The sequence below is a fragment of the Aspergillus aculeatus genome, assembly GCF_001890905.1.
Source record: "Aspergillus aculeatus ATCC 16872 unplaced genomic scaffold ASPACscaffold_21, whole genome shotgun sequence".
In the NCBI taxonomy this organism is placed as follows: domain Eukaryota; kingdom Fungi; phylum Ascomycota; class Eurotiomycetes; order Eurotiales; family Aspergillaceae; genus Aspergillus; species Aspergillus aculeatus.
Window position 1 is genome coordinate 226,214 of NW_017962996.1, and position 24,042 is coordinate 250,255.

The 24,042-nt window shown below is 54.2% G+C and overlaps 7 protein-coding genes across 7 annotated transcripts; 6 read left to right on the top strand and 1 right to left on the bottom strand.

The window, feature by feature from the left end:
- Nucleotides 1-124: 124 nt before the first annotated feature.
- ASPACDRAFT_48003 (uncharacterized protein) lies at nt 125-1,654 on the top strand (the record flags this gene model as incomplete). The annotated part of the gene is made up of 2 exons (XM_020202048.1): nt 125-1,133; nt 1,521-1,654. 2 exons carry the CDS (start codon nt 125-127, stop codon nt 1,652-1,654), a joined length of 1,143 nt encoding a protein of 380 aa, XP_020051599.1.
- A 183-nt stretch (nt 1,655-1,837) lies between these two features.
- Nucleotides 1,838-3,678, bottom strand: ASPACDRAFT_36501 (acyl-CoA carboxylase subunit beta; the record flags this gene model as incomplete). Its single annotated transcript, XM_020200213.1, has 3 exons — nt 1,838-2,316; nt 2,400-2,982; nt 3,043-3,678. 3 exons carry the CDS (start codon nt 3,676-3,678, stop codon nt 1,838-1,840), a joined length of 1,698 nt encoding a protein of 565 aa, XP_020051600.1.
- A 185-nt stretch (nt 3,679-3,863) lies between these two features.
- Nucleotides 3,864-5,881, top strand: ASPACDRAFT_48005 (putative pyruvate carboxylase; the record flags this gene model as incomplete). Its single annotated transcript, XM_020202049.1, has 3 exons — nt 3,864-3,907; nt 3,955-4,445; nt 4,509-5,881. 3 exons carry the CDS (start codon nt 3,864-3,866, stop codon nt 5,879-5,881), a joined length of 1,908 nt encoding a protein of 635 aa, XP_020051601.1.
- Nucleotides 5,882-6,523: 642 nt separating this feature from the next.
- ASPACDRAFT_48006 (putative inositol 5-phosphatase) lies at nt 6,524-7,963 on the top strand (the record flags this gene model as incomplete). The annotated part of the gene is made up of 1 exon (XM_020202050.1): nt 6,524-7,963. The coding sequence occupies one exon, from the start codon at nt 6,524-6,526 to the stop codon at nt 7,961-7,963; it is 1,440 nt and encodes a 479-aa protein (XP_020051602.1).
- Nucleotides 7,964-13,447: 5,484 nt separating this feature from the next.
- Nucleotides 13,448-13,733, top strand: ASPACDRAFT_48007 (uncharacterized protein; the record flags this gene model as incomplete). The annotated part of the gene is made up of 2 exons (XM_020202051.1): nt 13,448-13,525; nt 13,608-13,733. 2 exons carry the CDS (start codon nt 13,448-13,450, stop codon nt 13,731-13,733), a joined length of 204 nt encoding a protein of 67 aa, XP_020051603.1.
- A 4,230-nt stretch (nt 13,734-17,963) lies between these two features.
- ASPACDRAFT_36509 (uncharacterized protein) lies at nt 17,964-20,597 on the top strand (the record flags this gene model as incomplete). The annotated part of the gene is made up of 1 exon (XM_020200214.1): nt 17,964-20,597. One exon carries the CDS (start codon nt 17,964-17,966, stop codon nt 20,595-20,597), a length of 2,634 nt encoding a protein of 877 aa, XP_020051604.1.
- Nucleotides 20,598-21,025: 428 nt separating this feature from the next.
- Nucleotides 21,026-23,467, top strand: ASPACDRAFT_127261 (uncharacterized protein). The gene is made up of 4 exons (XM_020197008.1): nt 21,026-21,386; nt 21,466-21,783; nt 21,840-21,956; nt 22,007-23,467. Exons 1-4 carry the CDS (start codon nt 21,276-21,278, stop codon nt 23,294-23,296), a joined length of 1,836 nt encoding a protein of 611 aa, XP_020051605.1. The 5' UTR covers nt 21,026-21,275; the 3' UTR covers nt 23,297-23,467.
- The last annotated feature ends 575 nt before the right edge of the window (nt 23,468-24,042 follow it).

A 24,042-nucleotide genomic window follows, 5' to 3' on the forward strand; every position in this document is an offset into this window, starting at 1 on the left:
TCCGATTCCTCTTAATCTACTAGGAAAGGAATCTAGCGAAGGCCGGTACGCTCTAGTCTCGAGCTGCCGCTCAATCTGGCGGACCTCCACAAACCCCAAACAATGCTCCCTGCCCCCAAAAGCCATGTCCACCCAGCTTGTAGTAGGCGTGCAGAGCTCACTCCCCGTGCATCTGTCCGACTCTGCACCTTTGACACAGTGGCCGGGCATGCACGGTGCTCCGGGCCAGGACGAAGGCAACTACCTTGCCGTCCTATTCCTAGCCTGGGCGTATATCCTGTCTGCGCGGTGGGCGGAGATCATGGAGGGGGTGTCCGGGTGTACAGTTCCATCTTCTCCTGCCGACGAGAATCAATCGGATGGCCAACCCGGCGATCACTATACCGCTGCAATCGAGCTTGGCTACGAAACCGACGCCGACGAAACAAACTGGCGGAGATCCATCCTCTCCGGAACCAGTGATTCCAGCCCAAGAACAGCAGAGTACAACCACCGGCCCTCCCTCTCCCCCTGGTCCGTCAGCCTCGGTCAACCATCCCGCATCGCTGTTACAGACCACCAACTGCCCATACCCAAACACAACAATCCACCACCATCATCCCACACAGCCCTAGAATACCTCACCCGCTTCAGCACCCACCACCGCTTCCACGCCCAAACCTCAGCAGCCCTAGCAGCAGCCCTAGCAGCAGCCCTCTATATCCCTTTCCTCCAGGGCAAGGGGAAATCAATCACCCTCCCAATCCCTCACCAAGCCCTTCTCCTTTCCCCACTACTCACTGCCCACCCCCACACAAACGCAACTCAGTGCAAGTCTCAACCCATCGCAAGTCACGCCCTCCTACCATATTACATGACCCTCAGCACAAACCCATGGGGCATCCGCTCCCTCCTGCACAGCAGATTCTCCGACGCCGATATAGAATGCAATCTCGTCAGCGCGTGGCTCCACCCCGCCTTCGCGGTCATGCACCCACCAATCCACGCCAACGACCTACCTGCTCTGTTGAGCGTCCTCGCGCATCGAGCGCCCAGACTCGGTGGCTTATGGCTCGGTGCATTTATTGAAGACGTTGCTGGATCCATTCTCCGGGATGTGCGGGATGGGATGGCGGCGCTTGATTTGATTGCTGGTGCGTGGACTGGAGTGAATGTGTCGTTTCTTATGGCAGGGACAGGGGTGAGCGACGGGGGTGCCGTTCGGCGGGAGGATGAGTGTCGGTTGCTCTTTTTGACAAGTTGCGAGGGAGGGGATGGGGGGTGGAGTAGGGCGCCGGTGTACCCGTGGAGACCTTTGGGATCAACGATGCTGGGTGATGCTGAGATGCAGGTACGGATGCATGCTTCCTGTGGGTGTCATTGTTTGGAGTATTGGGGGTGGAGGTGGGGGCTTGTCGATGGTGGGAGCTTGAGGATGCTGGTGTAGGGCTTGTTGGGGATTGTAGGATTGAGCCAGGGGGGGTGTGATGTACTAGAGCAGCGTCGATTCGTGCTGCTTGATCCTGAGGCACTGTGGTCAGAGGCGCTGTCGGAGGTGGCTACGCGTGGGATCTTCGGCTGGCTGCGCTCGAGGGGCTATCCGGCGAGTGAGAGGGCCATTTATCAGCACGAGTGGCTGGCTTTGGCCAGTTCGGACGATGAGCATGAGCATTAGTAGGAGGTGGGTGATGTCGAATCTGGTGCTTCTGAGGGGACAATAGGCTCCCAAGGAGGCATCCATGAATGGTTGGGCGATTGTGTATAGACCATAGCACATTAAGACTAGCGAGTGCAAGGGCTGTAGAACTGGGAACTAATGCTGCAGGTTGTAGCGCTGGTAGAGTACAAGCACACCACATCAAGCAAACACCGGCGAAACCTTCCCCGTCGCCCGATCAGCCAACCGCTCCGCCATCAGCATCCCATACACCTGCCGCGCCCACGCGCAGCACACCTTCCGCGTATCCTTGGGATCGATGATCTCCTCCACCCCAAACGCATTGGCCGTGCGCACCGGATTCATCAGCCGGCGGTACTCCTCTTCCAACTTTCGGTAATGCGCCGCTTTCTCGCCGCGCTGGTCCGCCTCGCGCAGTTCCTGGCGATGCGCGACCTCGATGCCCCCTTCCAGCGGTAAGGACCCCCACTGCCCAGAGGGCCACGCCACCTGCATGACGGGATCGCGGGCCCCGAGCATCAGACCCCCGGCCACCCCGTAGGCGCGGCGGACGATGACGTTGAATAGCGGTGTCGTGGTGGTGAAGTAGGTCTTGCCCAGCTCCACGCCCCAGCGCATTGTGGCGGTGCGTTCGGCAACGGTGCCGATGGCGTAGCCGGCTTTTGTCCATGGAAATGTATTAGCAAAGACCAAAGCCAACTTCGCAAAAACCAAGGTCTGTCGATGCACGAGGGTAACTCACGAACATCGATGAACTGCAAAACCGGCAGATTCATCACATCGCACAACTTCAGCAGACGGGTCAGCTTCTGACTCCCCGCCGCGTCCAGAGCACCCCCGTTCACCTCGCAATTCAGCGAGATCACCCCCACGGGACGCCCGTCTAGCCTCGCCAGCCCCCCGATCGCCGTGCGGCCCCACAGGGGCCCGATCTCAAACCACGACCCGCGGTCGACCACACTACGTATAATCGTCCAGGGGTTGTACATCCTGGTCTGGCGGCGGGGGATGATCCGGCGCAGCGCCTCGTCTTCCCGATCAGCCGGGTCCTCGGAGTCGATCACGGGTGGCGCCTCGCGGCCCGAGTTGGGCAGGTAGCTCAGCACCGTGCGCAGCTGCTCGTAGCATTCGGCTTCGTTGGCGGCGACGTTGTCGATGGTTCCGTTGGTGCAATGCACGGTGGGGCCGCCCAGCGTCTGGAAATCCAGGCCCTCTTCGAAGGTGGCGCCTTTGACTACTTCCGGCCCGGCGTTGAACAGCGAGCCTACGTCTGCGGCCATGACGGAGAAATGGCACGATACGACACGCGCGGCTCCAAGGCCAATCTGCGAGGAGATTAGGGTCGTTTAGTTCAACTTGCGGTCACTTTCCGGAGAGTGGCTTACGGCTGGACCGACAACCGCCCCAAGGTTCGGGATCCCCTGGTTCAACTGCTCCACGACGTATTTGTACATCGACACATAGGGCAGATAGCTGTACCCTGCGGACCGAATGAGCGTGACACTGCCGCCCCCGGAGCTCCCATCGACCAGCTTGACTATCGGTAGCTTCAACGCAAGCGCGAGCTTCTCGATGTAAATGGTCTTCTCGTGCGAGGCACCATCCGCATGTCCGCTGCGGAGGGTGAAGTCGTCGGCCGTGAGCAGCACACGGCGGCCGCGCAACCGCCCTAAGCCTTGGACATTGTTACTGGGTACGAATGCCACGGGCTTCTCGCGCATGGGGCCGGTTTGCTTCCACGTCACGGTGCCGGACAGAGAGCCTATCTCCTGGAAGCTGCCCGGATCGAGCAGAGCGTCCAGTCGCTCGCGCACCCATAATTTGCCGGCCTGCTTCTGGCGGATGTAGCCTCGTCGTGAGGCATCGGGCGTGGCAGCGATACTGCGGAGGGTGTTAACCTGAGCGAGCACATCCGAGTAGTCGGCCGGTAAATGCGACGCGACCTGGCGCAAACGCTTTGAAGCAGTCGCTGAGGATGGTTGGGTGTCCCTCGTGTCGCTATCGTTACTGTCGTCCGGCATTTTGATGGATTGATCAGGAAGGGTTCTAAATTTGTGGCTGGTATATCGCTGCGGAGATGATCACCCGCCAGCTGTGAGGGGTAAAGATTAAGTCAGCCCTCAGCCCCGAGGTCCGAGGATGAACCGCATCACCATAAACAACCACTAAGCCAGACCAACTGCAGAAGCACAATTGATCATCCAAAATGTCACGACCCCGACCCTTCACACGGCTGCTTGTTGCCAATAGGTATGGCTTCATCTCAACTCAGAAAATCAGGTTACTGAACCGAACAGGGGCGAGATCGCGGTGCGCATCATCCACGCAGCCCGTGAGCTGTCACCGCCAATCCAAGTGCTCGCTCTTTACACAGAACAGGATCGCTCTCACTGCGACCTGGGTCATCCCAATCAGGAGATACGGGTGGAATCGCCCGCAGCATACCTGGACATTCCGCTGCTGATCCGTCTTGCAAAAGAGAATGCCGTCGAAGCCGTGCACCCAGGCTACGGGTTCCTGAGCGAGAGCGCTGACTTCGCCCGCCGCATGCACGATGTCGGAGTCACGGTTGTCGGCCCAGGCTGGGAGACGCTGGCGAGGACCAGCGACAAGCTCCAAGCAAAGCAACTTGCTGTCGAGTGCGGTGTGCCTGTCTTGCCAGCCACGCCGACCCCAACAGCTGACATCGCCCTGATCCGGAATTGGACACGAGAGGTCCAATACCCTGTGATGATCAAAGCAGTCGACGGCGGTGGGGGGCGAGGGATCCGTCTGGTCCGTGACGATGGTGAGCTATAGCGTGCAGTCGATGCAGCGATGGCAGAGTCACCTTCGCGGACGGTTTTTGCAGAGAAGGCCGCAGTGGACGGATATCGCCATATCGAAGTGCAAGTAGTAGGTGACGGCGTTGACGTCTGTCAGCTTGGGGAACGCGATTGCAGCGTACAACGACGATTTCAGAAGATAGTTGAGGTGGCCCCGTCTCCAATCCTTGACCGAGCTCTGGTACAGCAGGTGCTGGGTGCGGCACTGCGCATGGCGAAGACCATTCGTTACCGTTCGCTAGGTACTGTGGAGTTTCTGGTCAATGAGCAGCAAGGCCGATTCTACTTTCTTGAGATCAATCCACGTCTACAAGTCGAGCATACCATTACAGAGGCGATTCATGGGATCGATCTCGTCCAGATACAGCTGCGACTGGCGCAAGGGAATACGCTTTCGCAGACTGGTTTAGAGCCCGCATCACTAGTAGCTCCTCATCTGTATTCCATGCAGCTACGGTTATGCGCTGAGGATCCCCATGACCGCTTCTCACTCAGCACAGGCAAAGTGACGGAGTTCATGTGTCCTGGTGGCAACGGGGTCAGAGTCGATACCCATGTGAACTCAACTGGTGGGGAACCTGTGACAGTTGGCACCCAATTCGATAATCTACTCGCGAAAGTCATCGTGACCGCATCCAGCTGGGAAGCCACGGTGCTAAAAACTCGTCGAGTGTTAGCAGACACGAGAATCGGCGGTATCCGCACTAATCTAGATCTGCTGCGCGGGATCACCAGTCACGACGACTTTCTGTCCGGCAGAATCGACAATCAATGGTTGGAGTCGCGCCTAACGGAACTCCTGCAAATGGGGAGCCGGGCGGGAACAGGTCACCGCGAACAAGCCCATTCGAAAGCCAGCTTCTCGTCGCTTGTCGGGGATCCAGCATCGAATCCACTCCTTCGCGGCGGCGACGCTTGGTCTATTGTTCTCGAGCCTCTCCACTCTCCCCAGAAGCAACCCCAGGACACGGACGCCCTGCGTCATCATCTCCGGTTGACGCGCGTACTCCAGAACGACTTTCCCTCCTCCTTAGCCGCCGAAGTCGAGTACACCACCTCCACCTCGTCAGCAGCATATCGCCTCCAGCTCGCAGCCACTACAACTGCAGCGTCCGCCTTGGCCTCGTCAACCCAGCGGCGCGGGGACACTCGCAACCCACGACACATTGTCCTCCCGCTTTCCGGCAGGCTGATCGAGATCTTAGTGGCGACCGGCGATCAGATAGCCAAAGACCAGGTCGTGGCCTTTGTCAAGCAAATGAAAATGGAGGTAGAGATTCGCAGCCCCCGCGCGGGCCGTGCGCACTGGGTGTATGAGATGGAAGACGACGAGGACGAGGTAGCAGAAGGCATGTTATTGGTCGAACTGGAGGACAGCGCGGTGAAGGGGAAATTGTGACTTCCTTTGGTGGGGGTATTGCAGAGTGAAAGACAGCCAGCGCGTGCGGTAGACGACACCCACAACATGCAGTCTCTATTCTATAAAAAGGGGAGCCCGCATTCCAGACCCAGGAAATTGACATTCTGCGTGCCATCGAGTCGGAAGAGTCTAGAAACGTTCTAGAGCGTGACCTTGCAGACTGCCACGTACCTTGTTCACATATTTCCATGGTTCCCTTGCATTATGTAGATTGTGGGACAGTGCGATAAATATAGCGCGATCTGCGTGCCTTTCATACGGGAGCTGTGATCCAGGAACAAAAATGTCTTGGTGGAGGGATTTTTTGGCGAAAGAATGAAGCCATCTTCGTCAACACCTAATCTAAACTGTGCTGGGTCTTGAGGTCCTGCCGGTAGGGGAGTAGAGTGAGTTCGTGGAAAGGGTGAAGCTGAACAGAGAGGGATGACCTCATCTGCCGGCGTCGGCTCCACTCCAATTCCTCCCCCGATCGTCACATGCCGCTACGCAGCAGTCAACTACGTAGCAGCAACTCTCCGCACTCACCCTCTACTTCCCTCTCATGGTGTCAATCATACGCAACCTCCATCACGAAAACGTTAAGTCAACGCCAACACCAACATTCCACAAATCGGACCAGCCATGGACGCACTAAACCTCTACATTCTCACCTTCAATTGCGCTCGAAATCTCGTGGACGTCGATCGATTCTCCCACCACTTCTTCGACTCCCTTCCGCTCCCCGACAATCTCAACACCTCCTCCTCATCTGCCCCTCCCCCCAACCTTATCGTACTCTCGCTACAAGAGATCGCGCCGATCGCGTACGCCTTCCTCGGGGGCTCATTCCTGACACCGTACTTCGACACGCTGAGCCAGGTTGTGAATCGCGCGGTCGCGCAGCGCTGGGATGATGTGCATTACGTCAATATCGTGACGGACAACTCTGGGATGACGGGATTGATGGTGTTTGCCCGGTCCGACGTGGCAGAGCAAATAGCCTGGCTCGAGACGGCCCGGATAGGCTTTGGGTTCCAGGAGATGGGCAACAAGGGTGCGGTGGGGGCGCGACTCGGATACCTGCCATCATCATCACCATCATCCCAGCGGGACGGGGAAGGAGGAGTGGAAGAAACACAACAACCCGTAGAGCTGACCTTCGTGGCAGCACATCTCGCGCCGATGGAATGGGCGGTTGAGCGCAGGAATGCGGATTGGCGCAGTCTGGTTGAACGGCTGGTCTTTGAGCGTCAGGATAGCCGTGCCGCCGTCGCGGGTCGGGAGCCTGTCGAGACCGAAGAAAGCGCATTGGAAAGCGCACCCCTGCTCCACGAGCGCTCTGCAGCAGCGGCTTCGCCGGTCGGGCAACAACAACTGCAGCAGCAGCACGATCGCCGGGGCATCTACGTCCCTACGAGTTACCTCTTTCTGGCAGGAGACCTCAATTACCGGACGGCCGACCGACCGCCGCATCCGGGCGATCGGACGAGCAGATTTCCCCGGGTGAATGTAGAGGCGTCGGACCCGCGCCATTACTCGCATCTGCTCCAGGAGGATCAGCTGAGTCGGGAGAGGGCCCAGTCGCGGTGCTTTCAGGGACTGTCGGAGGCGCCGATCAGCTTTCCTCCGACGTACAAGTACAGCCTGGCGGCACGTCAAGCCGTGAGTAGAGCGGTGGGCGGTGATCACGCATTGTCGCAGGATTGGCAGTGGACGGGGACCCGCTGGCCCAGTTGGTGTGACCGTGTGCTGTACCTGGACCAGGCTGGACAGCCCGTCCGGCCGTTGCGCTACGATACGCTGCCGTTGTTTCCAACCTCTGACCATCGTGCCGTCGCGCTCGCGGTCTCCGTCCCGACCCGGCCAATGCGACCAGCAGATGCGCTGGCCCAACGGCCGGCGGCCCCGTTCCCGATCGACCCAGACTGGGCGCGTAGACGAGATGCGGCGCGGCGGAAGGAGCTGGTGGTGGGCTGTGTCGCGTATCTCGGGCTGACCTGGGAGGGCAACGGGGTGTTGGTGGCCACGGTGGTTGGGCTTCTGGGTGCATGGCTCGTGCTTCGCTCCCTGTTGAACGCATGACGAGGCGTCGCGTTGCAGCCTCAGTGTCAGAAGAGAAAATCTGCGACTTGAAACCTCCCCTTATCTTCCCCTTCAGCGCGGAGCCCTGCCCCATGTGGATCAGAGGGGAGAAGAGAGGGGAGGGGGGATTGATCTTCGATCCAGCCAGATGAATAATTGCCGACACGAACGGGCGTGAACTGTGGAAAACGTGATTTGATTCTTAGTCGTTCACCTCAAAATAACCCCCCTGCGACCGTTCGTTCGGGTTTCACGCTCAAACAGTGGACTCCGCGTCCGGCGAATTTGGCGACCTATTTTTTGGCACAAGAGTCTCAGCTAGTTCAATCTGCCCGCCCCAACACGAGACAGACAAGACAAGACAGACAGACAAATCAGTCTAGTCTAGTTCCTTCCTCCTCTTCCTCCCGACCGAGCAGTAGTGCAACCGGACAAGCTCGCCGAAGGTCACGCACCCATGAAGATCCTGATGCACCGTTCACCAGCAGCCTGCATCGGGACTAGAAGCGCAATAGCTTCTAGGCCAGAAGTATAAGTCTCGGGAAGGTCAGGTGAACAGAATGATTTGCAAGGGTGATCTAGACCGGGCGGATTCCGCCCAACCCGTTAGTTTTCCTTCATACAGAGGGAAGCGACAACTGCAGCAGCAGACAAGGATTGGATGTCATGGATAACGGCTCAAACGACCAGGAAGGGCTCGGTGTAATGGACTTAGTAGTAGGTCCCTAAGATCTGAATAAGAGAATCGAGAAAAACGGTCTCCCGTGTTGGACCAAACCAGCCTCACTCATTATTTTGGTCATCAACGTTTATTCATTAGTTGGTTAGAATGCCACTTAGTCATCTACCTATTTGACATCTACAGCATATCACATGACCATCACCAACACGGAAAGGAGTAAGAAAAAGCGAGACAGGGAGGGGTCGAGAGGGGGCATTCAAGACAGGGACAGAGAGAAAAAAGTTCGGCCGGGGTTTTGGAAACTCGGGAGATATTTTTTTCTCCTCTGATGGGGCCTGAATCTTTAGTCTCGAAGATGGAGCTCGATTGTGGATAGACCCGCGCGCGGTAGAAAAGACTGCCTGCCACATGTAAAGAGTTCTAGAGACTTAAATCCTCGATAAGCTCGACCTTTCGCTCTTCGCTAGTGTATCGAGTTACGGATAAGCAAACTAGATGTTGCGAGGGTCGGAAGCATGCGCTTGCTTTCGCCTTGTCTTGTGGATCGGGTACTCCGTACTATAGGAGGGATTGTACTCATATGAGGACAGCAAGGCCAAACAGGCGGCAATGTACATTGAGACATTACCACCCGTAGTAGTAATCAACGGGGGGGAAAAAAAAAGAAGACATGCTCAGCGCCCGTCGAAGGGCGGAAGAAAGACCAGAAAAAAAGAGGAATGGAGCCCAAATTAACAACAAGGGTCTGTCTGCCCTGTCTGTCTTGTCTTGTCTATTTGGGTCCGCGCTCTTTTGCCCTCCACTGGTGAAACCGATTCGGGCCAGCAGCAAGCCAGGAAGGGGACTGACGGGACCCAAGGCTCGAGAGTTATCCCGGTCGCTTAAGTTGACTCGACTCAACTACGATCTATGTACTCCGTAGTGACCACTCATAGTCACTGTGAAAAGCAACAACTTAGACGGAGGACGGAGGTCGGGATACGGAAATTGACCCTATCTGCATTATCCTGAAACGGAAGTCTTAATGAGCTGGGCCGTTGGGAGTCGAGATTAATTAGCCATGATTTTTTTTCCCTTGTTCATTTCCCTTCGCGAAGCGATTGCGCTGCGGGGGTCGGTTGATTGATTAACTGATTTTATTTGATATTAATCGATTTACATCGTACGACGACGGCGATCTTGTCAAAACTACAAGAGTCGGGTGGTGGAGAGTGAGGTGACATGAACAAAGGATATTATGTTCCTGATAACAATGCAGATATGTACCCTGTACCCTGTAACGTACCCTGTGCCCTGACCGACCCTGATCTCGAACGGTTAGCCTTGCCGAATTGCGTGAGAGCTTAAAATCACTCGCTCACTTAGAGGAAAGAAAAAGGGAGAGATGCGGAATGCCGGGATGATGTGGCAAGGTATGTAGATATGATATGTTGTTTGTCAAAATTCAAATCGGGAGGGTGGAGGCCCTCCGAGGTCCAGAAATTGATTGTTCTGGAACTGGTCGGGAATGAGGGATTGCGATTGTGACATCCAGCCGAAGCATGGACTACCATCACCGTCCAGGTACTGTAGCACTGCACAAGCATCCAGCCCATGGAACACTGCTACAGAGAATTGTCCCTCAAAGAGTAATTGCACATGATCACCTAGGCTGGGTCAAGTGACCTTGCCAGCTAAGACTCATATGTGTAATCACCTTTGATCGCCCGTGGATTGTTGCTTGCCGAAAGTTCTGGACCTTCTCGCCGGAATGCCTTACCTTAGGATTAGGATTAAGGATTTGACCGTTCCAGGTGTCATCCATCTTACTTAGTACTGTACAGTAACTTACTTACTGTGCTCTGCCTCGGAAGAAAAAAAAAGATGAGGCTCAGAGACGAACTAACCAATCAGTTGCAGACTGATCCCTGCACTCTCGTTGAACACTTTCTTTCGAGGCTTGGGAGGCTTGGGAGGCTTGGAGGCTTGGAGTACCTTATGGACTATTAGCCTCATGCACTCATGCAGTCATGCAGTCATTCATGCCAATCAACCAGGATTAGACGGATTTACGGCTTACAAGCTGAGGGTTTGCTGGGAATGACGGCGGGCGGCGGATGCTGACTGTTCCACCTTCAGCCAACCATCATCGTCAGTCGCTGACCGACCGACTGGGACCGCGGTTACTTACGGCCTAGTCTTGCTTACCCGTGGTCAAAGAAGATGGACTGTATGCAGTCAGCATCAGCATTACTACCTCTCGCAGTACTCCGTATTTAGTGTACAATTCTTCTTTGCTTGGTTGCCTACCTCTACCTTTTTCTTGGCCTGGGCTCCAGCTGGGCTCCAGCCAAACGGAAAGGCCGAAAGGGAAAGGACGAGAATCCTTGTTGTGTGTGAGCGGGTGGAACAGATGATCTGCCGATGTGAGTGTCCGATTCAATGCTCAATGAAAATTCAATGATGAGATGATGAAAAGACGAAAAGGACAAAGCTCGGTACCATCTCTGTCAATCCACTCTGCCTTCTGACTCGCTCAGCCAAAGTAACCCGTCATTAATGTCATGCAGGGATCTTCGACAAGAAGGACAGACAGGCAGGCCTTTCGTCAATGGATTGACATATCCCGTGTTTTCCGAAAGCCGCCTCGATGCTGCCCAGACTTGCAAACCCCCCGTCCTGAAGGGACTAGACCCAAGGGGGCAAAAATGAGAGAGACAAAACGGGAAAAGGAAAAAAAAAAAGAAGTGGGAAAGCAAAGGCTGGCAAATGGAAAAAGGGTAATAAGAGGGAGAAAAAGAAAAGAAAAGAAAAAGGAGAAGGGAAGCTTAGTCGGCGTTCCAGAAACTGTGGAAACTTCGACCTTGGTGCGACGGTTCGGCCCAAGATCCAGACTCTGAAGCTACGCTTCTCATAACCCTCATCAATCCGAAACTCCTTGACAATGATGCATGACGGCTGGTCGATGGCCCCGTCATCCAATTACTACATACTATACAGTATGCTTTAGCCTAGCAGTAGAATTTGGGAATCTATCGAGTATTGACCACACCCACAAAGCATTATTAACATCATTGCTGCAGGTTAACTTGAGGAAAGAAAATTAATTATTCTGACAGGGCAGGGCCCACGCCGTCCTGCAATCATGTCTCTGCTTGCTTGTCCCTTTTCCCGGCTAGTAGACCAGGCAGTTGAGGCAATGTCAGTCAGGGGCCAAAAGCAAAATTCACCTGCGAGTCATTGAATCTGCCAGCAGTACGGAGACGACAAGTGAAAGCTGTTACATGGGGGCAGAATGTGAGGCACGTCTTGGAACTTTTATGGGAGGGAGAACAGATAATAATTCACTAAATGGGGGAATTTTCTTTTGTTTCTTTTTCCCTTTTTCTTTTTTTTTATTTTCTGGGGACATCTGGGTTTCTCTCCCGTCTCTCCTCTCTTGTCTTCCCTTCTGGATCATTTTCGAACATCCAGCCGAGAAACACGGAATCCACTGTTGAGACTTTGGCTGCCACCAAACTACCAATAACGATTCCATCAGTGATGCCCAGGATCTCAAGCGAAGGATTGTTACGACTGCCTTGGGTCAACAATGATGATTCGCCTGATTGCACCTGCACCTGGCCAGTCCCGTCATTGCCACACACACTTGTCACTGGGACCATTTCAGGTACCAAGAAGTTATCGAAAGTCGATTCGTACAGCAGTGCAACTGGTGCCTCTCATTCGACGACTGACTGCATCAGAATCATCTTTCTATACAATCCGGGCTCCATCTGAGCCCCCTCTCCCCGTCCCGTGGCCCGTTAGATGGCATGGAACCCAAATTTTAATCTCCCTGGCCGGGACTGCGAGGACCATTCGCAGAGCATGCTTTATATTGTTCTTGCAATTGCGGTGATTTGATTGTCATTAATGCCTAACTAACCATACGACGACGGGACTGCCCTTTTTCCCCGTTCCTCACCACTCTCGTACTCAGTCTCTCTCGCCTACAGTCCAAGTTCTCCTAGTCCCAAACACTCGCCGGCTTGTTTCGCATCTTGACACTTTATCTCCCGTGCTCCATCAAACAACGGATATAAATCATTGAGGTCCCTATCTCTGCAATTAACTACCTTTATGTTCCGTTTCTTCTTTCTGCCCTCCAAGTCGATTCAGTTTCCTCACACTGATAATTATTGATCGTTGATCGTTCAATTTTGGTCTCCTTCTTTCATCCCTTCCTTCATTCCTTTACGGTTGCATTTTCAGTGGTCTTCACGTCCATTTTGAATTTTGCTTATTTTTTCTTTGGGGTTATTGTTATTTTTATTATTTTGTCTCTCTTTCGCCCCATCCCACCACCACCACCCACTTTAGTGGCGCAGCCCAACCTCAGCGCTAGAACCTCAACGGACCCCCGGCGCGGCGCTTGCGATTCCTTTTTCCACCAAACCACTCACAATCGAACACCCCCCCCTTGCTGGTGTCGCTGCAGGACAACGGCCTTGCGATCTTGACGTAATTGCCCCGTGGCGTGGAATTGGGTCTAATTTCCTTTGGGTCCTAAGGTCCTAAGATTATTATTATCTATAACTGCCCTTACTTTTCCTGGACCATTTTTTTTTCGGATCTTCTGGAATTTTTTTTTCTGGGGTTTCCTTTTAAACTTGGCCTGGTTCCGCTTCGAAGTTGTCGCCAAATCCCCAGCCCTAGAAAAAGCTCCCTTGACGGGATTCATTCAGCTCCGGCCTTCCAGTCAACCGTGACTACTCTCAAACCGCAACGTCTAACACCTGCTTTCATATAACACTCACTCGACTCGACGTCCGACAATCACCATGTTCTCCTGTGCCAACTATCCTCGTGGCTGCCGTGGCCGTGTGAACATTAATGGCGGCAAATGCCCCGACTGTGTGGTATGTTCGTCCCCGCCGGAAGCTTACTTTGCCCACTGCCCAACCTCCTACTCCCACCTTATACTGACTCATGGACCTACAGCAATTGAAGCTCCGTCACCCTCGGTCAACGTCTCCCTTCGCCCAACCCAGAGATTACCGTCGAGCCCTGCCGTCGGAGATCCTGAGCGACTCACCATACAAGGAGATGATCGACCGCTGCGCATGATGAATGACCTGATGGCAACATTGCGACGGGCAGGGGCGCAACGGATTATCTCCCGGATCTCTATCGATTGAATGGCAGGGGTCCTGCCGGCTGGGACCGATCCCCGGAGGCCCTTGTGCCCTCGTCCACTTTTCCTTCGCTTTTCTTTTGCATCTTAATCATGTGCTCGGACTGAAATGCATTTCTGGGAGTTTGGATCGATCATCTTCGGGCTGAGAGCGGCGTGAGAGCGGCTTTGTCGCATCTCGACCGATCGCAACGGTCGGACGCTTTTTTTTCTTTGCTTGGCTACGCGCTTGCCATCGCTCGCCATCACTCGCCAACGTGGTATCGCCATTTCCGACGGACCCTTCCGAAAGTTGGAATGCGCATGAACCTCTGCGACGCGAATCTTGTCATCGTGTTTCGCGTCGGCAAACCGGAGTCACAGCATTGGGTCTACAGGGGTTTCTTTGGGTTGTTTTACTGGGTGGTTCATGCGGGTTGACTGTGATTTGGGAGTCCCGGGATGGTCTACAGCTGGTCTACAGCAAAGACACGATAGGGATATGAGTATCTCTTGGTCTTCACAATGATCAGTCGATCTTCTGGATGACGCACAAGACAAGAAGTCAATTCAGCGCGCGCGCAACTGGAAATCTCTGCTGCGGGCGGGCAGTGGGCGCAGGTGGAATTCTTTTTTCTCTTTTCTTTTTTTCTCTCTTCTTCCTTCTCACTATCCTTGACTCCCCCCTTTATCCCCTGGTCCTTCCTTTGTGCGTGGTCATCATCACGACTTCACCACTTCATCCTAACATCGTCTTGTAATTCTTCTCTTTGTCATGTCTTTGCTGCTTTCTTTGTTGTAATATGCGTTGGCCGATTTACCCATACCCAATTCGGCTACCTGTACGATCCAAGGTACTTCCTCTTTTCTACTTGTCATACTTGAATATACCCTATTTCTTTTTCTTTTTTTTTTTCTCTTTGCTATGATTATGATTCGTGTCACGAAAGTAGGTAGCCGTCTTTAACAAAGAAAGCCCGAACTTCGCACCTATTAGCCGGTTCCTACTAGATGCCTGAAACGGACACTGAGTGAGCAGACGGACGGGTTGGGTGATGTCGGGTATGGTGACACCATTCCTCGGTAGATCGATGACCCTCTCGGGATCTGCCTTGAACCCTGTTTTCCCCCTCTCTTACTTTTGCTTCTGCATTTTTCTACGCTGGTCTGTCGCGAGCAGCTGATCTCTTCCGTCTTGGAGCCGGTGATGCCTGCAGCAGCAGCAGCAGCAGCATCTCACCACTTGCTTGAAAGTACCTTTGGACTGTCCATGTGACCGGTCCTTCGAGCCAAGAACCCTGCAGAGTAGTACGGTGGTATTGTCGTCGTAGTAGCCTGGGGGTCGAAGTCATCATGAATCAACCATTAGTAAGGACCAGTCCCGAGGACCATCCATGCGCCGTAACGTATTATCCGTCAGCTGTCATTCGTTTTTTGGGTGAGTGGGCGTGCGCGCGCAACGCACGAATTCCCGGGCTCCTCCTCCCCTCCCTTCTTGTGACCCCGCTCCGCTCGGCATTGCCCGGACCGTTGCAGCTTGTCTTCTGCCTTGCCTTGCCTTGCCCTGCCTTGCCTTGCCTTGTGTTGGTCTTCCGATCACCCGTGCAAGAGACCAGCCGTACAAGAGAGAAAAGTCGTGTCAGCATGGAATTAGTCGAATCAGGATTTCCGTACTCCGTACTCACCTCACCGATTTGGGATTCCTGTCTGTAGGTAGCCTGCACTGCCTTCGTGTCAGCCTGTTATATATACTACTGTTATCTTAATGACAACATTAACACGGATAACCTGACCAACAGTACAGCATCGCCTCAGTATCCCGACACGGTATAGAGGACCAGTACTGACCGACTAATTTCATTTTCTGGATGTGTACAGTACACTACAGCCGGGTTACCCAGGCCCGCCGCTACGCAAGTAACCTATGGTCAAGCCTAGCAACACGTCAGGAAATATCTTCCTACTTACCCGGTAAGGTAAGTTAACGGCATTGATCCACCATCTGTTACCCGGTCCCCACTAACTGCCCTCCCCCGTCTTCCCACCCCCTCCCTTAGTACCCGCTCCCTCCCGCCGGCGGTGGTCTGGCACATTCTGCTACGTATGCTGGTGCTCGTAAAAGTGGTGTGACGAGCTTGGATTGTCGCCCTTGTCCTCTTTGATCGTCATCATTTAATCAAACGGCGAATACTCCGAGACTGGCAGTGTCGATGTCGCTGTCAAGTTTCCTGCTTCGTGGCCCCTGACGTCAATGCGGGGTAAAGGGCCCTTTTGAAACATGATCAAGCTGATGCAGGTGAGTTGGAATGATGATGCACTTCCATGCCGGCTGGAATGAGAAAAGAAAGCCTCGGCTCATGGCTACCACCTTCAAGTCCCCTCACCGCTGTACCCAGTCAGAGCGGCAAACACGCAGCCCACTACCCTCAGAGAACTACATGTACTGTGCATTACACACCTAACGTCCAGTCCAGTGCATGTCACCTTCCACCCACGAGACGCAGCAGAACTACCAGTAGTATGAGGAAGTGACAGCCCTTGCAGCAAAGTAAGCATAACACGAGAGTAAGAAAAAAAATAAAACAACGCAAACCCACTTGTCATTGACATTGACATCGACACCGACAACGACACCAAACCCCCAAACCCTTGTGGCTGCCGGTGGCGCTCAGATCATCCTTGTCCTTACGTCTCATTACTGTATATAGTAACTTCCGGCAAAAGGGTGGTGTGTCGCTTATGCAGCCAGGATCGGCGTCCAGACCTGTCCGTGAGGCCTGCCTTGGTCTTCCCGCTTGGCGGGTGGACTGGCTGGCTGACTGGCTGGTTGACTAGTGACCGGACAGATAGGTAAGTGTTGGCTGGATGGCTGGCTGCAGATGATCTGCTCTGCGTTCGCCTTGGGGGGCGATGCAATGCGCTGCGCTGCGCTGCGCTTCGGGGTCGTGGCTGGATTAGGGGGGTCTAGATTGGGGGTGTGGGGTTGGTTAGTTGTAAGAGATGCTTACTGTAGGGTGTGGTGTGGTGGTGGGTGTTGCTTTGGGGAGAGGTTACGGGGTTGGGTGTCGACGGTACGGTATATCTTATACGATGCGGGGAATTGGGCGGGGAGATAATATACTCATAGTAAATAAGCTCTGGGATCCAGTTCGTGGGTTTCTCGGTATAAGTATATGTGCCGGGTTTACTGGTCCGAGTATTTCCGGGCCCCGGTTGCTGGCGGGGTTTGGTTGTTTGGGGTTATATCTGGGCTACACTGGGCAAGGATAAGGAGCGGTGCTGGGTTGTTGGAGCTTGAGCTTGGAGCTTTGACGGTGGAATTTGACAGGTGAGGGGGGTGGGTTGATTGATGGGGGTATAATTGTATGAAGTATTGGAGACTAGACTTATAGGCCCAGTGGGTTACTGGGGAGGTAGTTATCATGTGAAAGCTGAGTGGAGGAAAGGGTCGAGATCGGTCGAGGCGGCGGTGGGGTTCATCCCTGTCCACGCTGGTTCTAGACTTTTCTTGATCAGTATGGGCTAGAAGGTTGATATTGGTGTTTGCGGTCGTTGTTTGGCTTGGCGGGTTGAGGGTTGGTAAAATGACTTGGATGACATGCACTTTTTGCTATAAGTTATGTGCGGTGATCAGGTAAGCTTTCATGTCGTTGTGGCTGGTCAATTGATGCTCGGCAGTGACTAGAGGCCTCTCGGTGGTTATGTGGTTTCTGATCTTTGAGGAATCACCTTCTTGAGTCGTTGGTAGTGCATCTTAGCCCATAACTTGGTGGCGCAACGATTGTCTGGGACACTATTAGATATAACTTATGCAAAACAATCGGCCACAAAGTAAGAGGGTACGGTACATTGCGAGCTCCCGAGTCGGACTTCACAACTTCTTCATATCGCAACCATATGAACAGCACCACGATTCACGCCTCTAGACCATGCGTGCTTTGCAAGAGCTTCAGGAAGGTCGTGGGAGGTTTAAGGAAGGCGCAATCAACTCGCCTCATCTCCTAAAATGCAATCGCTCAAACGTCCCTTCCTCAGCAAGATGGCACCCACGCGCATACAGTCTCCACCCGCCGTGAGCGTCACTCTTCCAAACCACATATCGATTAGCGAATATCACAAGTCCTTGATATAGGTATTTTCGCAGTTTTTCCAGTTGAATTCAGCAGTTCTCCGTCGCGAGAACAATGGATCGCTTGCGAAGATCCAAATCTGCGCGCTCCGTCCGGCGAAGCCACCGCAGCTCCGTCTCCAGCGACACCTCCGATCCTGTTGTTGCGCGACAACACGCCACGACAGCTGCCTCTCTCGCGATGTTGCGCTCCAAGTGCTCTTATGACGCTCTGGGCGGCCCTGAAAGCATGGCAGTACCCTCCAGGAGACACCGATATACTAGATCACGGCAAAACGCAAGCAATGTCCCCGTCGACAGCGTACCTTCTCGCCCCTCAGTCACCACGGACTCCAGCACACACGATGAGGACTACACGTCTGCGACGCTGCCTTCCATAAGCGAGTTCCAAGGGTTTGACAGCCAAGACTATTTTTTGCCCTCGTCTTATAGACGTCTGCGCAAGTCGCGGTCCATGTTTTCCATGTTTTCCACTGGACAACGTTGTTCACGCATGTCTCACGGACTTTCCTCCCCCTTGAACGATACTACGACTAGTGAGGGCGATCAAACCTCGCGAATGACACGCACTTATGGCACCTTGCGGCGTTCAATGTCTTTTCTCCGCGGAGAAAAGCCGTCGGCTGGTCCGCTGCGCCATGTGCAGAGTCATGACACAGCAATCGACCTGGCGCGCAATCAGTTTCAGCAGCAGTCGGCCGACGACTCCCCTCAGACGGAACAGCCGCGGCTGTCTGTTCCTAAGACTCGTCGAGAGCATAGAGCATTCAGGAAAACGCTTCGTCCGACCACATCAGCTGCGGCTGCTGCCGGCACGCCTTCGGCTCCTCAGTCCAGAAGCGTTCACTCTTATGGAAAAGCGAGATCTCTCTCTTCGTCCATCAAGAAAGGAATCAAGAAGGTCTTGGGTCTTGCAAGACCATCTGCGGGCGAGGTCGAGGCGCAGGGGATTTCTTCATCCTGCCAGAACAAAACACGGACGAGTGCCAACGAACTGAGCACTAGCTGGTTAACGCACAGCCCCCACACCCCACTCACGACTCATATAGAAGCCAATGTACACACGAAGCAGTATCCAGCAGCCGAGGTTGCCGAAAGCTCAGAAAGCTTGGCTACGAGCCGCTCTCGCGTAACAAGCTGGGCAGACTCGACCGTTGCCAATACTATTGTGACCGGCAACATTGGTGGTCGAAGCCATTTGTCGGTAATCGAAGAGAAAGTTCATTCGGAACAGACCCTTGCAGGGGCTCCGTCCTATGAAAACAGCCCCATCTCCCACGGTAGCCCTGTCAAGCCAACCAGCAAGATTGACAGCCAACGATTGTATTCCGCTTTGATGAGAAGGATTGTCGAGGGCAAAGCACCGAATGCAAGCGAAAGCATTGACATTGGTCATGTCAAAGAGCATCGCATCGTCCCAACGCCTGCTGCCTCGGTAGCTGTGCGTCATAATGGGCAGACCGTTCGTATGATTCCGAGTGATGAATCCATCCCATCATCCAAGTCCTTCATCACTGCGAATGCCGGTACGGTGACTCCGCCGCGGCGGTCACAGTGTCCTACTCAATGCCTACCAGAGTCCTCCTGTCCTGGCAAGAATCGGATGAGCACCTCCTTGATCTCTGGTAACAAGAGCATTGCACTCTCAAGGGCCAGCAAACCGCCTATCGAGATAGCCACCGGCCACCTAGGCACCCCCGACCATCAGAGTCCGGACGCAGCTTCCGACTCTCCCAGTGTATATTCATGCTCCACCGGCGGCAAATCGCTCGATCCAAGCAACGGCGAGGTTTCCTCCCAACTCCCCGACGAGCCAGGAACGGCTACAATCTACGACACTCACCGAGCCACCTACAGCTCCCCAAAGTTCTATCCGGAGATTCAAACACGTCGAGCATCGGCCCGGCCAAGCGCGGACTGGAAGCAATGGATGCACACGGAGATTGCGAAGATTGAGAATCTCAACCCCATCCAATTTCACTATCGCGAGAATGCACAAATCCAAAGCGACGAGGACGATATAATCTGTCAAGCTTCCACTTGCTGGATCGAGAGAGCTCAAGGAGGTGTTTTCAGCGACGATGATATGTGGTCGGATCGCAAGATCACTTCGACTAGCAACTTTTCACGTCCCTTTAGCCGGTCGTCAAGTGTTCAAACAGTAGTAACCACAAAGAAAGACCAGAATGACGTACCGGTACGCCCGCCGCTGCCCTCCAGACCGATATCTCCAAGCTCTACCTACCATGCGGGCAACTATGGCCCCTTCCAGAGTCAAAACAATTCTCGCAAGGAAAGTTTTGCAATGTCGCCCATGCAGACAATTCCAACCAACCGCTTCCGCATGCCTGAGTCACCCACACCACGAAGAGACAAATCCGGGGTATCATCTCAGAAGATGGCGAGTGCCACGTACGGCAGACATCCGGCCAGGTGTCCCCCTGCAGCACGAGATTCCAAGTCCCTGCATAATTGGACGGGTCGAGGATATCGCGACCACCGACAGCTGACCAATGAGAACATGAAAGTTGAGAGCGACTATCATGACATCAAGGGTCAAGATACTCCATCGCCGAATTCATGCTCGCCAATATCGAGCAAGCGTATGGTGGAGATGTTTTTGGAGAGCCGACGACGCCGGGCTGGGGTGGAAGCGACTGATGGGGGTGCTGTGAGTGCCTTCATCTAGAGGCTTCGGTCCTGGAGATATTGTTTTGAAAAAGACACTTATGCCTTGTGCTGATGAATTGTGCACGAGCCGTGGCTTTTGTTCCTCCATAGATGTATGTATGCATGCTCTTCAGGGTAGCTATGGATAGTTAGTGCTATGAGCGATGGATAATTAACCAGGCTGTATATGTTCGTGCCATGATGCCATGATTTTAGAAAATCTTTATTTACTCTTTCAGATTTATGCATGTTTAGGAGGAAACAGGGGTCGATTGGAAATGTCAGTGGAGGTGGTGGTGTTTAGTAGTTGCTTAGCGGCGGGCCAAAGCAAGCTGAAAGGGATTGAGAGGGACAATAATGGCAGCCAGCGCAGCCAGGCTGAAACATTAACTAAAGGAGTAAGTTAAGTTACTAGTAGTTAACTTACCACCACTTCCTCCTCCACTGGTGGCTGCGTCATCTTCTTACTCCCTCACTCCCATTCACTTGTGTCTAAATCGCATCCTTTTTTCTTTTTCTTTTCTTTTTCCCTCTCCTTTGCTTCTTTTGATGACATAGGAGGGAAAGATTTCTTTTTACTGCATTCTATTCTTTCTTTAAGACTGTTGCTCCCCCTTCTGGATGGCCCACCAGTGAACCTTCCCTTCGTTCCCCTCGTTTCGCTCCCCTCTTCTTCCCCGAGGGGCCACGCGGCACGATGCAGTCCATGCAAAGGCAATTTGGCCGCTTCATGAAGCGGTCCGCCGACGAAAGCCAGGTCGCGATCCTGCTCAAAGACTTCGAGGAAGCTGACAAGCTTCTGGGCCGAGTATGTAAACACGCAAGCTCTCCCCCGCAGCAGCACAGGAACTAACTTTCGGCCACCCGCCGTCACTCGCTCCCCTCAGATCATTGAATTTACCAGCGCATGGCGCGATGCCTGGTCCTCGCTTCTCATCCATCAAAACCGCATGCTCGCCGAATTCAACGCCCTCTATGCTCCGATCCTCGGTTCCTCCGACTCCTCCACCGGTCCAAAATCGGCCCCGACGCCACGGGGAACCCTGGCTCGGACAAATAAGCTTCAGGAACAATACGAGGAGCTCCGGAGAGAGCTGCTGGCCGATATCACCGCCGTGGACGAGCGGATGATCAAGCCGGCAACTCAGGCCAGAGAATACCTGATTCCGATGAAGAAGACGATCAAGAAGCGGGATGATCGTAAAGTGTGTTTCTCACCCATTCTTAACTGAATTGGACCATGCTGATTGGGTTGTTCCAGCTCGACTATGAACGCTACCAGAGTCGCGTGGATAATTACACCAAGAAAACGAAACGGTCGGATCGCGACAATGCAGCCCTCGTCAAGGCTGAGGGTGACCTTGCTAAAGCAACAGAGGTAGGTCTCCACCAATTCTCGCCTGGCATTGACGTCGTCTGACGGAGCAGGACTATAACGCTGCGGATGAGCACCTCCGGCACAGTCTCCCGCCGCTGATCGCCGCTGCCTTCTCCCTGCTCCCCCGTTTGCTGGCCACTCAGATAGAGCTCCAAAACAATATGTTGGCGCATTACTACACCGTGGTGCTGGAGTACAGCCAGGATGAACAATTCCCGGTCCCCGCACCGCCAATGGAGCATATCGTCGAGGACTGGGAGCGCGCCCAACTGCCCGTCCAGCAGGAAGTCGAAAGTTTCGCTAGCATCGCCAACGGCAAGACCGTTCGCCTGTCCCCGGTGGACGAACATCAACGCAACGGTCATAATTATCTCAGTCGCCCTGCGAATCTAATATCTAGTTACTGCCGCTCACCTGGCGCCCACGAAGAAACGCCGCCCCCAAAACCCCCACGGCCCGTTTCCCCAAATCCCGCCGCGGTGCAGCGCAAAGTTCCGCCTCCAGCGCCTCCGGCAGCTCAGACAAAGCTTCCTCCCATGCCACCACCGCCCGCCTACGATACCAAGCCCCGACCGAATCTCGAAACAAAGCCGAAACCCATACCTCGACCGAAACCGCAGCTGTCGAGCATGCCGGCCGCATCAACGTCATCCCTCAATCTACCCTCGAGCTCGAGTCACCATCTCTCCCCGCAAGCATCAGTGGCCCAGACCTCTGCCTCGTCTCCCGCAGCTGAATCGTACGTCTCTGCGGCCGAGTATATCCGTTCCCCTTCGCCGGGCGTGTCTTCCGTTGCTTCACGAGCAGACTACTTTAGTCGAAATAGCAGCAACAATCAGCAGACGTCACCCTCTCCAGCATCGGCTGCGATAGCAGTGTCTCCCGGGCTTTCTTCCGTTGCGGCTCGTGCGGACTACTTCAGTCGGTCCGGCAGTAACATCCAACTTCCGTCCTCAAACCCGGCTGCATCGACATCTTCCCTGTCGCCTGCGGCGGCGGCAGGTATCTCTCCTGGCTTATCCTCCGTTGCGTCCCGAGCGAATCAGTTCAACCGCCCGAACAGCAGCAACCGTCAGCCATCTCCCTCGCCATCCCGTGCGGCAGTGTCTTCCGTAGCGGGTAAGAAGAAGCCACCTCCACCTCCGCCACCACGCCTGAACTCCCAGAATGCGCTATTCGTGACGGCGCTGTATGATTTTGGGGGCCAGGGGGCGGGGGATTTGTCGTTCCGGGAGGGCGATCGAATCCGTGTTTTGAAGAAGACGGAGAGCACGGATGACTGGTGGGAGGGGGAGCTGAGGGGAGTGAAGGGGAGTTTTCCGGCTAATTATGTGGAGTGATTGTGCAGTGAGAGTATAAAAGTAGTATTCACAATGCATTGTAGGAGTCATCTGGTTCGTGATGCTCTTGGTTCCTGAATATCAACATGGTAATGTCAAGATACTCTCTCTGAACGTAATTCGGCTCTGAAGTGGGCGAACACACAGTGAGAGACGGAAAGTAAACAGGAGTTTATGCTCAGCTCGGGCACGGGACTGACAGCCTCAGGCGCGTCTCGGCCGCGGTCTTCCCGCTTAAACTTATCTTTTCTCCGCGTCGGCTTCTCCAACTTTCTTCCACCCATCACCACCACCACCCTATCCGGTTCCTTCACTCGAATCCATCACCAACCGTTCCACAGCATATACAGCATATACAGCATCTCCCTCGACCCGCAACCTCCACCTCACCTCGAACACAACAAATCCGATGGTCCCCCAGAACAGGGTCCCCAACCCTGGACAGACCGTTCCTCCTCCCCCACCTTGAGCGCAGCACCACAGCACAACAACCTCGCAATCAATCAACCCACCTATCTCTCCCAACACCCACACCCACCACCAAGACACCGGAACAAAATGACCTACCCCTCCACCCCGACCCCCTCGGGGTTCCCCTCTTCCTCATCCTCCTCACCATTCACAACCCCGCTCACCCAAAACACCGCCCCGGTCATCAAACACCGCTGCCTCTTCACGCACGACACGCGCCGCAAGGCCAAGCGCTGGCAGGACGGGTACCTGCGCTACCACACCTTCAACAAACG

Bases quoted from the DNA above. Each gene is read 5' to 3' on its own strand.
- ASPACDRAFT_127261 (XM_020197008.1), top strand. From the start codon at position 21,276: ATGCAGTCCATGCAAAGGCAATTTGGCCGCTTCATGAAGCGGTCCGCC. The intron at 21,784-21,839 runs GTGTGTTTCTCA...GGGTTGTTCCAG, and splicing joins AGAAGCGGGATGATCGTAAA to CTCGACTATGAACGCTACCA. The intron at 21,957-22,006 runs GTAGGTCTCCAC...CTGACGGAGCAG, and splicing joins ACCTTGCTAAAGCAACAGAG to GACTATAACGCTGCGGATGA.